Source organism: Peromyscus maniculatus, chromosome 7, assembly GCF_049852395.1.
Source record: "Peromyscus maniculatus bairdii isolate BWxNUB_F1_BW_parent chromosome 7, HU_Pman_BW_mat_3.1, whole genome shotgun sequence".
NCBI lineage: Eukaryota > Metazoa > Chordata > Mammalia > Rodentia > Cricetidae > Peromyscus > Peromyscus maniculatus.
The window spans coordinates 95,066,947-95,082,115 of NC_134858.1; the positions used below are offsets into that span (position 1 = coordinate 95,066,947).

Sequence of the window (15,169 nt, forward strand, 5' to 3'; positions counted from 1 at the left end):
ACTGCTAAAAGATACATAGTATTAATTCCATTTTGTACATGGGGGTGGGGCTTTATGGGTTGAAGTATCTTGCCTAGGGTCGCCAAGGCAGTAAGTAGTAGATAGATATTCGTGTCGAGAACCTAGGTGTGTCTGGCTCTAAGGTTACTAATCTTTCTTGCCCTGCCACACTGTGGGGATGATGATGGAAAGGGTGGTGCCATGAAAATCAGAACAGGTTACTCTTCCAAAATGTGGCTGTTCCATGGTATCTTGCATGGGTGCAAGGCAACCACCACCACAACCCTGTAGAGACCGAAATATGCTCGAGCGATATCCAGAAACAAGCAGGACCCACAGGAAGACAAGTGGAGCAAAGAGCTGGCCCTGTGAGTGGAGAAATTCCTCCAGCAAGTGAGGGCTTGCTTATTTATAAGTCACACAGAAGGAGGCTGGTCACCAGCAAATCAAATGACTTGAAATGATCATTCAGAAATGATGTGCAGGAGACACCCGGGGTCTGAAGGAAGTATTTTTAATAATGGTCAAAGCCATCTTTTAATCAGGAGCTGCTGGTGTGGAGGAAAGAGCATGGACTTACTTTGGACAAGTCCCCAAGCCCCAGTCCCCTTGCTTTTGAAATGAGGTCATAATATTTAATTTGTTTTGAGGAGTAGAGATAATGAACATAAAATAGCCCCCAGTGAGCGCTCTGTAAACCAAGTGTCTTATTAACTTCTCTCACAGACCTCAAGCTCTCACAAGCCATGCCTTAGGGATGGGAAAGGATCATTTACAGTGACTTGGGTATGAGCAGGTGGGATGCTGAAAAGCCTCTCCCTAGACCCCTCTATTTGTGTGACACTTAGCACCTTTTCTTTCCACAGGCTATGACTACTCTGTAGAAATCACTTTGGTTCTTAATTCATAATTCACAAATTGCCCGTCTGTTAAGTCTAGTATCTGTTGGTTTTTTTGTTTTGTTTTGTTTTGTTTTCTCTGTCAGACTTGGAACTCTGCAACAGTAGCCCCTTGGGATGGTTCAAGGCAGAGGATGCATTCAAAGGCAGGCAGTGAGCTGGAGTGAGAAAAAGAGAGGCTTGGAGGCTAGATCTCCACAGCACTGGGTGGACAATATCTCCAGGAAATAACACATGCTGATCAGAACAGCTTTCCCAGTGACATGTGATTAACATATGTGCATGAGCATGTTTGTGTCAAAGTCATGGTAAACAGCATCTGAAAAGTCAAGCTTGCCTAACCATGCCTTCTGTATTCCTTCCATCGTGTCCGTCTGACCCATTGTCCAGGGTAGGCACCTTAAACCCTGCATGGCCAAGATTATTCTCTCTTGCTTGAGCTTTCAGTGGCTCTTAGTGGTTGACAGGAAAAAAATATATCTAATGTGTCTAGGAGTGTCCATGATGTGGTCGTCATCTAGCTCTCTGGTTCCACTTTTGTGCTCCTATTTGGGCATCCACAACACTGGGCTGGAGGTTCCTGTGCGTTTCTGCCATACCCCTTTGCTACTGCTCAGATCCCCAGATCTTCTTGGAATGGCTGCTCTCTGTTCCCCTTCCTTTCCCAGGTGGACTCCTACTTGGTCTTACCCACTCTCCACAGGCTTCTCCTCCTCTGGGAAGCCTTCCCTGAAGGCCATTCTCCTGAATCTGAAGCTATGGAGTAGGACTGTCTGGATTCAAATTCTGGCTCAGCCCAGCACTAACTTAAGGATATTTCTTGAGCATCCATTAGCCTTCTGTTCTCCATATCGGATTGAGAACATTATGGTATCTTTATCCATGGGAAGGGGTATCACAAAGCGTAGTGGTCATAAAGCATTTAGAACAAGCAGTGTCTCCCTCTCAGAGACCTCTAGGAAATGTCAGTGCTCACTGTCAATGTAGTGGTACCCTGTGGAGTACTATATTGGATACTATAGGCCACCAAATTATCTAAAGACAATAAGCTGAGAGCATCTACCTTTGTATACTAGAACCGGGTCCATAACTGTAACATGGCATGTTTGCTGAGGTGATCACATTTTAATGAGCATTACAGGTCCTTGTACCAGCAGGCCCTGCTTGCATACCCAGGGCCAGAATCTTCAAGTATCAGGCCCCTGTTAGGAGCAGGTTCTGCTGGAAAGAAAGACCCTGGCTAGGAAAGGCAGGCCCATGGTAGGATGGCAAGGCAGACCCATGGCAGACTGGGTACAGATGGGCAGCAGGTGGAAATCCTTTGCCATTGCCATCTTCTCTTGGGAAACAGCCAAGGGGGAAACTACTATGGCTTCTGGAGACTCCAGCTGTCCAGATCTCCAGGACACAGAGCCCTCTGTGACTTCCAGAAAGGAGCTAGGGACTTGCTTTCCCACACTGGGGCCTGTGCTGATTTATCAGGGCCTTTGCTGGGACTAACCCTGCTCTTTATTCAGAACTCAGAGGCCCAGGACCAGCAAGAGCTGCTTCTATCTAGGTGAGGCCAGAAGGTAGGTAACCTTACCTGTTGGAGAGGAGCTTGCTGGGGCCATAGCTGCCCCTCCCCCGCCTTCTGGGAGATGCTTTTCTAAGAACACAGCTCTAATTTCCTGAATCACTTGAATATTTTTGTTTCACACAGGCAATAATAACCACAAATCTCTTCATGTTCCTTTTGACTTCCAGATATTGCTTGGAAGGGAACTGGCTTCACTTTAACAATGTAAGACCTAGTGACTGTCATATCTGTTTTCCAATTCTACCTCATGTCTGTCTTCTCTCTCTTTCCGTGTTTCTGTTTTGGAGCCCTAATTTTTTGTTTACATTTTATGTTTTTGAAATGTATTCTTGCATGCTGCTTTAGTGCCTTTAGGCAAATGGCTAGCAAAGTAACCAACCAATCTGCAGACAAAAGAAGTTTCATCCCTCCCTCCAGGTAGACGTGGAATGGCGTCTACTGTCTGCTCTAGAGCACCTGATCTGGAAGTTTCTAGAGCTGGAAGCAGAAGTCCATCCTGGAAGTCATGGTCACTAACTGGTCCTTGTTGAAGTGTGATCACATCCTAACTGAGGCACCGTTTCTGTGAGGCTTCTCTGGAAACAATTATTTCCCGGCATGCTCAGGTATTGAGCAGCTTTCGCCTCATAAATCAGTGTTTTATCATACGTGCCTTCCTTACCTTTATTCCTTGCCCGAGGCTTTCCAGGGAATTAATATCCAGCCCTTCTTTGCAGGCTTGCAGGCAAGAAATCACCTTCTGGCTTTCCATTTTGCCAGGACGGATCGTGAGACTGGCGAGACTGCCATGGAAAAACTGTGCAAACCGTGGTTTGGCCACTTCACCTCCTGTAGGAACAAGAAATACTGTCATCTGCCTTGAGGAGACGAGGTAGGAAGCACCAGGAACCAAGGTCACTCACAGTGTCTCTGTGTTCTTTAAGCCTAAGGGATTAAAGCAAGCCAGTGTGTGTTTGTGTGTACACAGGCTGAGCACCGTGCGACCTGGGGTCTGGTACCATGCCCAAACACGGTTCAAAGAACTCAAATTGCGGCTTCATGAGGAGCCATGCCCATCTCTCCGAGGTCTCCAGGCCTGGCTTCCCTTGAGGTCTGCTTATAGCCCATCTTACTCAGAAAGACGTTCTTAGCATCTTTACTAATCGCAACTCTCCTCCTCCTCCTTTGGATGGACTGCATGGAGATCTAGCTCAGATCTTGTTTGGATTTTTGTTCAGAGAAGAAACAGAACGTGGAGAGAAGATAGACCAGGACTGAGTCCCCATCTTGATATTTCCCTGGAGGGGTTTTGAGAATTCTTTGAACCTCCATAGCTCACCAGACACATTAGCGCCCTCTAGTCCTTAGGCTGTCTCAGCACAGCAGTTCCCATTGTTTCCTGTATTTTATACTGCCTGAGACTTGGTAACTGGCTGGGCAGCATGTGAACGGCTTTCCCAGCTCTCCAAGGGCAGCTTTCCAGCAAGTGGCACTTTGGCACCCTTGCTGCCTTTTGGTAAGCCGAGTGTGCCAACAGCGCCTTGCGAGTAGTGGATGCTCCTTGGGCACACAGCTCCTACGTTCCTTAGCGTTCCGTATGTCTCTACAGAGACATGCTACCCCACTTGTTTATGCTTTCCGGTGGGAACGTCTGGGGTGCTGCTTTCTGAATCTCTCCAGCTGACTTACTGCACGGCTCTGTCTACTGCTTAGGTACGGGCTTGCCCGGGTTCCCCCTCCCACCTGTTCCATTGAGGTCACACTGGCTCACCCCCACCCTGTCCTCCCTGTTGCCCAGCTGAGGCAAATTGCAGTTTTTCGAGGTCTCCTAGGTTCCCTGTCACGGCTGCTTCCTCAAACCTTACTGAGTAGCTGCTTCCCAAGCCCTGTCCCTGCTCGAGTCCCACTGTGCTCTGGGCTTAGGGCCTGGATCACTCCTAGTTGGTTTTATTGCAGCCTTCCACCTGGCATTGCTGTCGAATTGTTTACATGCATGTGCTGTCCTTAGGAGCCTAAATTGTTATCATCCACCTTGGCTACAAGTTTTAACCATCTGGGAATCTTTAAAAAGATAAACGGGTGCCTGGTTCTTGGTCTGATCCCCTGGAGATTTTGATTTAATTGGTACGGGGAGTTTTAAAAAGCGTCTTGGATAATGCAGATGTGAAGCCAAGGTTAAGAAGCGCTGAGCTGTGAGCTTCTCCAGGTTGGGCCTTTTGCATACTCCTTGTGTGATCTCTCTCCTTGATGCTACCCGCAGGCTTGCCCCTCACAAGCTGCTATAATTTATTAGTTTAAGCCTCTCTTTCCTGGATAGCAAAGATCACTCATGCATTATTCATTTTAATGAAGACAATACTGAGCAAGTAAGTCGTCGGGGCTGAGGGTTGCACCAGACACTGTGCATAAGTTGACTCATTTATTCTTCTCAAGAACACTTGGCCTCTCGTGTCCTCTTGGCATGCTGTAGTCTGCCTGGCATGCAACAGACACTTTATAATTGCCTGTTGAATTGAAGGAGATGATGTGCTGAATGCCATCAGAGTCATCGTGGGCACTGAGGCTCTCTCACCCTTTCCTTCTTGCTAAGTAAGGCAGCCCTGAGGCTTTGGGCATGGACACAAGGTCCAGGGACAGAGTCTAAGCAAATTTTATTACACCATCATTGTTTCAATGATGGATTCAGGGGTGGGCCTGGGGCCAAGTAAGAAGATGAAGCCAATCAGTACCTGGCATTCAATAAGCCATAATTATAGATCCAAGAATAAGCATGGTGACCAAATTTAGGCTACTATCATGAGAGATGATGACTGGTAGCTTATCCATAATAGCTTCTATTTTGCTCTCAGAAGGTTTTCAATGAACTCTTGTTGTCTTTTTACAGTGAACCCACAGCTGCGTAAGCCATCTTGCCATTAGACAAGGAGTGATAAGGGCAATGTAAACTGTAGGGCAGAACTAGAAGAGGCACATGGGACCAAGTAGACCCCCGTGGCTATCTCTACTGCTGTGTTTTGGGACATCCTCTGTTATAGGAACCATCTGTCTTTATGTGTTAAACCATTTTGTCTCATAGATTGTTTCCTTGCTGCATAAGGATTCTTTGCTTTGAAAGTAAAACAAGTCGTTTTAATGCTTGGTTCACAGGGAACTCCAAATGGATGTGACTTTGATGAATGGCCTGAAAAGGACATGGCTATGGGAGGACAATTTGAGGTTTTCTGATCTTGATGCTTCTCCATAACATTTCCATGTTCATGCCCTAGTGTTATGGCTTGGCTGTCAAGTGCCCCCACCAAGAGGCCCTCATATTGAAGAGTGGGTCCCTCATGTTTAGAGGTTGGGTTTTTATAAAGTGATTGGGTGATGAGGGCTCTGACCAAATCATTGACTTAATCCGCTGAAGTATTCAAAATATCAATAGACTTCTGGGAGGCAACAGAACCATGGAGGATGAGGCCTCTTTGGAAGATGCAGGTCACTCTATTTGTTCCCTGGATGTCTTAGGAACACATCTGCTCCTCCACACCCTTTTGCCAGGATTTTCTCCTTCACCATGGCCCAGAAACAATGGGACAGGCTGGCCAGGGTCTGAAGGCTCTGAAACCGTGAGCCAAGATAAATCCTTCTGCACATAAGGATTTTATTTTTATTTGTATTTATTAGTTTATTTTTAGTATTTGTCATAGCAATAAAATGTCTGATTTATAATCATGTGAATTTATATCTGTATATTTTTTTCCTACAGAAAAGAGGATGAAGGCCTGAGCATGAGTGACTGAGGTGCTATTCAGATGGCCATCTATTTCCTGCTTTGTCTCTACCTTTGATCAGTAGAGTCAATGAGTATCACTGACTAGGTGTGACCTGTGTACCCAACACCATGTGCAATATCAACAAACATCTCCTTGAATCTTCATAACTGCCCTGGGAGATAGGCACTCATTATATTGGCATTCATATATAATATAACTTAGGCTCAAGTTGTAAAGTGTATGTCCCTACAATTCTGAGAACACCATCTATCATCTAGCCTGCCTCAGCATCTCATTCAGAGGCTCCATTTCAAAGGCCAATGTCTGTGACTGGCTTGGATGCCAAGATACTGCATTCTGTATTTCAACTTAAGAATCCAAGATCTGTGTTGTACTTTGCTTATGAGTCAGAAGTCTCTCGGGATTAGATTTAGTTAGCATTTTGCAATGGGAAACACACATTAAATTTGAAGTACATTTTACCCAGTACTAGATGTGATATAAGATATCAAAAATAATAGATAAACTGAAAATTTTCTCTTTTTAATATTGAAAGTGTCTACATGGGACACACAGCTCCTCTGTCAAAATTCAAAATAAACTTGATCATAGATCATTTTAAGAGAACAAATTATCAAAACTTTGTTTCCAGGCATGATTTTGGATTTCTTAGACTAGATCAGCATTTCAAAAACATTTCCTATGTGTCTAGTCTTACATTAGGTTCCTATAATAGTAGGTGTGGGCTAGGGTCTTCAGCAATTTATATTGAGCAGAGAGAGAAATGAAGGAAAATTAAAATGTAAGAATTAGATGTTCTAAGATAATCTGAGTTTTCTAAGGCGGCATATGATCAATTTCTAAAGGACATGTCTACTAGGTCAGAGGAAAAAATAGCTATTGTGAGGCCCTTAAAATGCATCAGATTCTTTCCTATGCTATTTCATTGATCTCTAAAGAGGAGGGTATCTTAAGCTCTGTTCTTTAGATCTTTATTGGGTATTTCTCCCATCTCACTTCCATGAACACCTCTAGCCCTGCCACAGGTATGGCCACAGAAGAGGCCCAAGCTCAGTACCTATCCACATGTGACACGCTTCAGAAGCATAAAAGTTTCAAAGAGCAAGGAAGACCTGACAGTGGGTCCACCTTCAGCAAGTGCAGAGGAAGAGGATCTGGTTTCTTCCAGATGAGGTAGGCTGAAGAAATGGAGAGGATAGATTATGGAAAGAAATCACCTACAACTGCTTCCAGGACTGAGCCCCCAGCAGGATGTGTGATACCGTATGACACTAGGTAGACCGTCCACAGATGGACCTGCACAGAGAACATGAGAGACACCACAAGTATTGATGTAGCCCCCATGGAAGGCAAGGAAATGCCAAGACAGCGGTCAATCCTAAAGGATCATTAGTGACTGAGGACCAAAAGAGGTAGATGAGCACCATTTCAATGAATAACCACATGGAAAGGTGAATGGACCCACATTACCCTATAACTCTATATACTCACCTCCCTGATCAACCCACCATTACCCAAGGAAATGGGAAAATGCCAAATCTGAGGAGGTTAAACCGTTTTCACTCACACGGAATGAAGCTTGAAATGAGACAAAGACGGGTGTGGAAAAAAAAAACATTTCATCTTTGTGAACTGATTGTCTGATCTGATACACTGACAACTCTTTTTTACAAAAGAAATGTACAGGTTTTGATAACTTTCCCAAGGTCACGTGGCTAGGGAACAAGTAACATTAAGATTCAGCCTTGACCCAGCCTTCTCTCTGTATATCATCTAATCTGATGTGGCTGAAAAAGTTGAAAGAAGACTTACTGGAGGGGGACAGATTGGGACCGATACAGGGCTGGCAGTGGAAACCCAGTTATGTGGCTTCTGTGGACATTAACTGGCTTCAGCAGCAATTCCCAGCAGCTGGGATGAAGAGGACAGGGAAACCCAGTTGTTTTAAAAGCCATCCAAACAGTTGGCCCCTCAGTGGTTTCACATCCACTAACTTAACTAACCACAGACTGAAACCATCTAAATCGTACTAAACACAGGTATGTCCTTTTCTTGCCATTATTCTTTAAGCACTAAGAACCATTATAGAGCATTTATACCATGTTAGGTCTCATAAATAATCTAGAGATAATTTGAAGTATATGGGAAGGCATTTGTCATCTTAAGCAAACACTCTACCACTTTATAGAGGGAACTTGAGTCTCTGATGTTTTTGTCTGCAGGGCATCTGGTGACCAAGCACCAACAGATACTGAAGGACAATGTTATTTGGCATACATGATCTGGTGCAGCATTCCTATTCTGAAACAGAGCATTCATGTGAATGAAGAGCTGCATATCCATCACCCACTGCCCCTGTCTGTCTTCTGAGAGGTGGGGTCTCCTCACTACAAATGCAGCTCTAAGAGAAATTTAAGGCCAAAGACCTATGTAATGTGAATGCACCAAGTCTCCATTTTATACACAGGTATTCAGGAAGTGTGGTGGTATTGTGTTCCCCCAAAATATTGTGCACACTAATAAACTTATCTGGGGTCAGAGACAGAATAGCCACAATATTAAACATAGAGGATAGGCAGTGGTAGCACACGCCTTTAATCCTAGCATTCCAGAGACAGAAATCCATGTGTTCAAGGATACAGCCAAGCATGGTGACTCACGCCTTTAATCCCAGAAAGCAAGCCTTTAATCCCAGGGAGTGGTGGTAGAAAGCAGAAAGGTATATAAGGCGTGAGGACCAGAAACTAGAAGCATTTGGCTGGTTAAGCTTTTAGGCTTTTGAGCAACAGTTCAGCTGAGATTCATTCTGGATGAGGACTCAGAAGCTTCCAGTCTTAGGAAACAGGATCAGCTGAGGAACTGGTGAGGTGAGATAGCTGTGGCTCGTTCTGCTTCTCTGATCTTCCAGCATTCACCCCAATACCTGGCTCCAGGTTTGTTTTATTAATAAGTACCTTTAAGATTCATGCTACAAGGAAGCTACTGTCTTTCCTGCTATCTTTCCTTCTGCTATTCAGTCTGGGAAATACATGGGAAAGAGTGGAGGCTGTGCTTTCTTTTGCTTGAGTTGAACGCTGCTCTTTGCAAGGCTTGTGGATGGGGATGCCCCTCAATGAATGCAATTTCACGGATGGTCAACTATCAATTTTGAGCAATGTAAATGGGCAGACTGTCTGAAATCTTGCTTTCTCTTTTTTCCTCATTTTTGGTGGCGGAGACACCCATGGAATGCAAAGACTAAGTGAAGTGTGTAATCGACCCTCGCAAGCTGCAGCTTTAAAACTACGTGCATATAACCTCAAAGGGGGTTCACATAGCTATACGTTGCAGGTGACTTGCAAAAAAAAAATGATCTGTCATCATGGCTGGCATGACACACTCTCATCAAGCTTTCTTAACCCTTCTTTTCTTAAAAAAATGTACCTTTTCTCTTGCTTTCATAGCGAACATTTATGTGATACTATAGAGAGCAAAATATATGACTTGGGATGACCTCAAAAGTCAGATCCCTGAAATTGAAGACCTCAATTTATGGAGTCAGAAGGTCACTCATGCATCATCCCGAATATTGATCTCATTCTGCAGGCAAAGAAATTGAGAGTCGGAGTCGCAGAACTGTCTTCAAAGATCCAGAGTTGATAAACAGTGGCAGTGAGGTCTAGAGTTCCCTTCTGCTCACCCAAAACTCCAGCCCAGCCTTTTCCACTGCAGCCTGCTGCCTGGTGGGTCTGAAGTTATTATCTATAGGTCCCAGTTGGAGTTTGTCAGAACTCAGAGACAATGTCAAGGACATCTGGCAACTGATTTGCCCCTGTTCCAGCAGCCTCTAGTATTCTTTGGCTGTGGTGATCTAGTCCTGGTGGTACGCATCTACACTCAGATCCAGTTGCTATGTTACCCCTGGCATGGTACAGAGTGGGGTCTAGATTATGCCCATGCCACATGGTGTTGAGATGTCCACAGGGGAGCCCACCTAAGGTGCTCAGCACAGTGCCTAGTGCATGCCAACAATTCAAATCTGGGGGCTAGTTTGTACTGTTTCCTAAACTTGACCTTGGCCTCCCTGCAGAAGGGGCATCCTGTGAGAATGAAGTTTCATGCAGACTCCTTAGGGAATGCTGTCTGGATAGAAAGCACTCTATGCTGGTGTGTGCTTTCTTTCTTTTCTTTTCTTTCTTTCTTTTTTTTTTTCAGAAGCAGAGACCCGAGGGATGAAGACTAACTTGAACACAGACTTTATTAAGAGAAATTTGTACTAAATTAGACCAAGCTCATTAAGTGGAGGAATGTAGTCCAAGTCTCTGCACCAATGCTAGAGTCTGGCAGGGAAAAAAAAAATGACCTGAAAATGTACAACAAATCTCAGGGCCCCACGGGGCTGCAGTTACACTGTGTGAAGCTCATATGGCACAGATTACAGCCCTTGAGCTATGTCTGTCTTTTGATCCCCTTGAGGCCATTCTTTGCGTTGCCTTCACCTCAAAACTCCAATGAGTATTTTGTTTGTACCCTATTGAGCCTCCAGTTTTTGGACAAATTTTCTTCTGTATCTCCCACTGTCTTGTTAAGTAGGGGATAGGACTCAGCAAAGATAAGGCCTGGGATAGAATGGAAGTCTTCCTTATCCAAGACAAGTGGTAGTCTTAGGAATGTGGAGAGGGGCTGGATATTCTAGGAAGGTCAAGATTCCCTACACTGGAGGAGACCCTCTGGGTAGAAACAGGAGTCAGTGATCACAAGGAAGAGAACTGCAAGTACTGAGCCCTGTGCTGAAATACATCAAGAAAAATGGGGATCAGACAAGGAGCAACGTGATGCTTACCTGAATGTGCCTCTAAAACTCGTCCTACATGTAGCCACTTGACTGGAAGAGTCGCTGCTCAGATGCCTGACACACAGAGGGAACTCGGCAACACTAGTCTAGCATAGGTTAAGAGCCCTGGGCTGCTGCAGTCTGCGGCATCTTCTAGAAACCTCAAGACACTATAAGACACTGTCATGAATTGGCAGCCATCCGATCTACCTCCCTGCATAAGTAAGCCTATAGAACCTGGATAGTTAGGTCTAATGTAGATAGATGTCTAGGAGCTGAGCAGATGGGCCTATCTGATGTTGCATAGTATTTGGAACTGAACTCGATTTACTCAGTTTTGTTCTTACAAGTGAAAACCTAAGGAAAAAAGATTAACCTCATCTTTAAATGATCTACCTTGCTATGTCCTGCTGTCATTTGAATTTGTCATCCCTAGGTTCACAGATGGGTGGCTTGGTTCCCAGAGTGACAATGTTGAGAGGTAGTTGGACATTTCAAAACTGAGACCTGGTGGGTAATCACAGGACTGACCTCTTCCAGTGCTTTGGATTGGAGGATTCCATCCCCCCTGCCCCGCCCCTGCCCACAGCATCTTTTCTGCTTGCATATGCTTTCACTATGGTGATGCTATGTATCAAGAGGTGACACAGCCAGGAAGCCCTCTCCAGAGCCAGTGCCACGCTCTTCGGAATTTGTTAATGCAAATGAAGGATCCAAAGACGTTCCTTGCAATTATGTGATGCTGCAAGCACTAGGCCTCACTGGCAACGTTTCTTAAGTGTAAATGAAGTCTCATTTTTTTAATTACTGGAAAAATCCCAATGAAAATGAAGTTCTGCTGATTGCATGGCTTTCAGATTCACTAACAGGACACAGTAGGCTAATTGGGTTTGCAGAACACAGACCAGCAATGGTGCTGGAGCCAGCTCCCAGGAGAACCCAACACGCAGCATCCATGAAATCATTTTCTATTCACTTTGTCCGACCCCAACTGGAAATTTCACAAATGAGAACAAGTTCCCTCGTCAACCTCAGAAGCACCAGAAAAGTTCCCCACGTTTGTAAGCCCAAGGCAATTAGAGGGGCGCACACAGGGCTTTGCGCTATGTATGTACGCAGACAGTCAAGGATGAGAAACGTGGAGATGAGGCTGCTCCACAGGCCATCAATTTCACAGCACTGCATCTCATTGGAAGGTCTTTTGATATGTCATATGCAGACAGAAACAGGGCTCCCAGAAGAATGTAGGGATTCATGGGAATCCAAATTCTTTAACCAGGCAGGCAGCATGGTATCCAAAGACTCAGTTTCAAATCCTTTCTTCCACCCTCCCCCATCCTTCCTGGGCCAGTGCTCGGGAGATCTGAGCATGCTCATGCCTCCTGCTGTCCCCTCCTCTCCCTTCTTTGTGAGGTCTTACTCATTCTATATTTTAAAGATTAAGGTTTTAGGGAAAAATTTCACATATGTCATTCCTCTTGGGAAAGTACTCAAGTTTTCTCCAGGTCCCCACAAACAGCATGATTACATCCCTGACTGAATTTCTATCCCTGTTTCCAAATTTTCCCTTCTGATGTTGTTCTCTTTTTGACTTATGCATGGGCCTTGGGAAGGCAAGGTCTGTGTATAAGGGCTAGCCCTAGGGGAGGTGAGGAAAGTTAGTAAATGCAGGGGACCTTAGGAAAGCTGGGGCCACGGGTGTTAGAGCAGGCCTAGCTCTTGTAGATGGTCTATTGTATCAGATTTAGATGAAAGGAACAGAAAGGAAAGTGGAGGAAGAACAGAGATATGTTCTTTCATATTCACATGAAACATGCCAAGCACACACATTCCTCATGGAACCTTGGGAGGCAGGCTTCATTCTTATGTGATAAGTGAGAGTTTAGAAACTTAGGAGCAAAGAGAGGAAAGATGACACCGACATCATCACTGTGCTTGGTCTCAAATCCTATCCGAGGCCCAGGAACAAAACAGCATGGAGATGGTGTGAAACCAGACATGTGGGCCAAGGGAACATGATACAGGACCTAGAGATAAACCCAGCCACCAAGAGCCACCTGATTCTTAGAAAAAGTGCCGAGAGCATCAATTGAGAAAGGACAGCCAGCTCAACAAACAGTGCTGCAAAGGAGACACCTTCATGCAGTAAATTAAACCCAGACTCTCCATTATTACTCATTATATATTTAAAATAATCAACCAAAATGGATCAAAACTCTGAAACCTCTAGAAGAAAACACACCAGAAATACTCAAGATATTGGCACAGGCAATGATTCCCCGAAGAAGACTCTACTAGGCCAGCAAACAGAAGCCAGAACTGACAAATAAGATTACATCAAATTAAAAAGCTTCTGTACAGCAAAAGAAAAAAAAACAATAAAGTGAGAACCTACACAAAGGAAAATCTTTGCCAGCTACCCATTTGACAGGGGATCAATATCCAGAATATATAAAGAATGCAAAAGAACAAATAATTTCATCAAACATTGTCAACTGATCTGAAGAGATACTGCTCAAAAGAAATACTACAAATGGCTGATAAATATATGAAAAGTGCTCAATAGCTTTAGCCTTCAGAGAAAAGCAAATTAAGTTTTATAACCCAGCTGTACTACTCTGGTATATATGTATCTAAAGCTTAAGTCAATACACAAATTTGCAAACCTGTGTTTGTTTTAGCACTACTTACAATAATTAAGGGACAGAATTTACCTAGGTGCCCATTAACAGATGAACTATATGAGGAACACACACACACACACACACACACACACACACACACATACACACACACACACACACACACACACACACACACACACACACACACCAATATTCAGGACAATGAGGAATGAAATCATGCTATATGAAGGAAAATGGATAGAACTGGAGATCATGGTAAGAAAAATAAGGCAGACACAGACAACTATTGTATCTTCTCTCACATGTGAAAACTAGAAAAAAATGTCAAAAAAAAGCAAATATCTCTGAGAAAAATGGTTCTGTGGGATACAGAAGAATTAGGATCCTGTGTAAACATAGCCAGTAAGGGATAAGGCTGGGATGTAACTCAAACTCTAAGTTTTCTGCCTCACAGGCTGCTCTTTTTCTGTTGCTTCTTGGAGAATTAAGGACATATATAGCTGGTTAATAAGAGGAGGGCAGGCTTTTGTACTTTGCAATGATAGGGTTACAGAGAGTAAAGCGTTTGTAGCACCTGCATCAGTACATATCAGCCTCTGTAGTGCCCACCAGGGACTAATATTAAGGACTTCCACTCAGTAAAGTAGACAGAGAAAGACTCAGGACCTCATCCATCAAGGAAGAGTATCCTAGCACATGTCTGGAAAAAGAACCAAAATGCAGATGAGCATCTGCCCTAGTTGGTTTTTATGGCCAGCTTGTCACAAAACTGCTGGGGATGTCTTTCTGTATGCTGTGAATGTGTTGCTCTGATTGATTAATTAAATAAAATGCTGATTGGCCAGTAGCCAGACAGGAAGTATAGTATAGGCAGGATAAGCAAAGAGGAGAATTCTGGGAAGTGAAAAGCTGAGTCAGGAGACGCTGCCAGCCGCTACTGTGATGAGAAGCAAGATGTAAAAATACTGTTAAGCCACGAGCCATGTGGCAAAGTATAGATTTATAGAAATGGGTTATTTTAAGATGTAAGATCTAGCTAGCAAGAAGTCTGAGCCATTAGGCCATACAGTTTAATTAATATAAGCCTCTGTGTGTTTACTTGTGTCCAAGTGGCTGCAGGACTGGCAGGTGAGAGAGATTTGTCCTGACCACAGGCCAGGTGGGACACAGGAAAACTTCAACTACACAAAACAGTCACCTAGAAAGAGAAAACTTCAAATGAGGAATTTCCCAGACCAGATTGGTCTGCGGCCATGTCTATGAGTGTTTGTCTTGACTGACATTGATGTGGGAGAGTTTAGCTCTCTGTGGAAGGCACCATCCCTAGGCAGGTAAGCCTGGACCATAAAAGAAAACTAGATGAGAGAGCTGGGAAAGTGGGCCAGCAAGCGGCATTCCCCCATGGTCCTTACCTCTGGCTTCCTTCCTTGAGTTCCTGCCCTGACTTCTCTCAATGGTGGGCTATCAAAGTGTAAAAT

At 44.3% G+C, this 15,169-nt stretch overlaps 1 protein-coding gene across 5 annotated transcripts in view; it reads right to left on the bottom strand.

Annotated features, from left to right (window-relative positions):
• Clstn2 (calsyntenin 2) overlaps window positions 1-15,169 on the bottom strand; it is a 594,115-nt gene that overhangs the window by 26,836 nt on the left and 552,110 nt on the right. For all 5 annotated transcript variants that reach the window (XM_006975155.4, XM_015994073.3, XM_076576877.1 and 2 more), the window contains exon 10: window positions 3,140-3,306. In XM_006975155.4, the coding sequence (XP_006975217.2) occupies window positions 3,140-3,306 (167 nt within the window). The remainder of the gene's footprint in view (window positions 1-3,139; window positions 3,307-15,169) is intronic.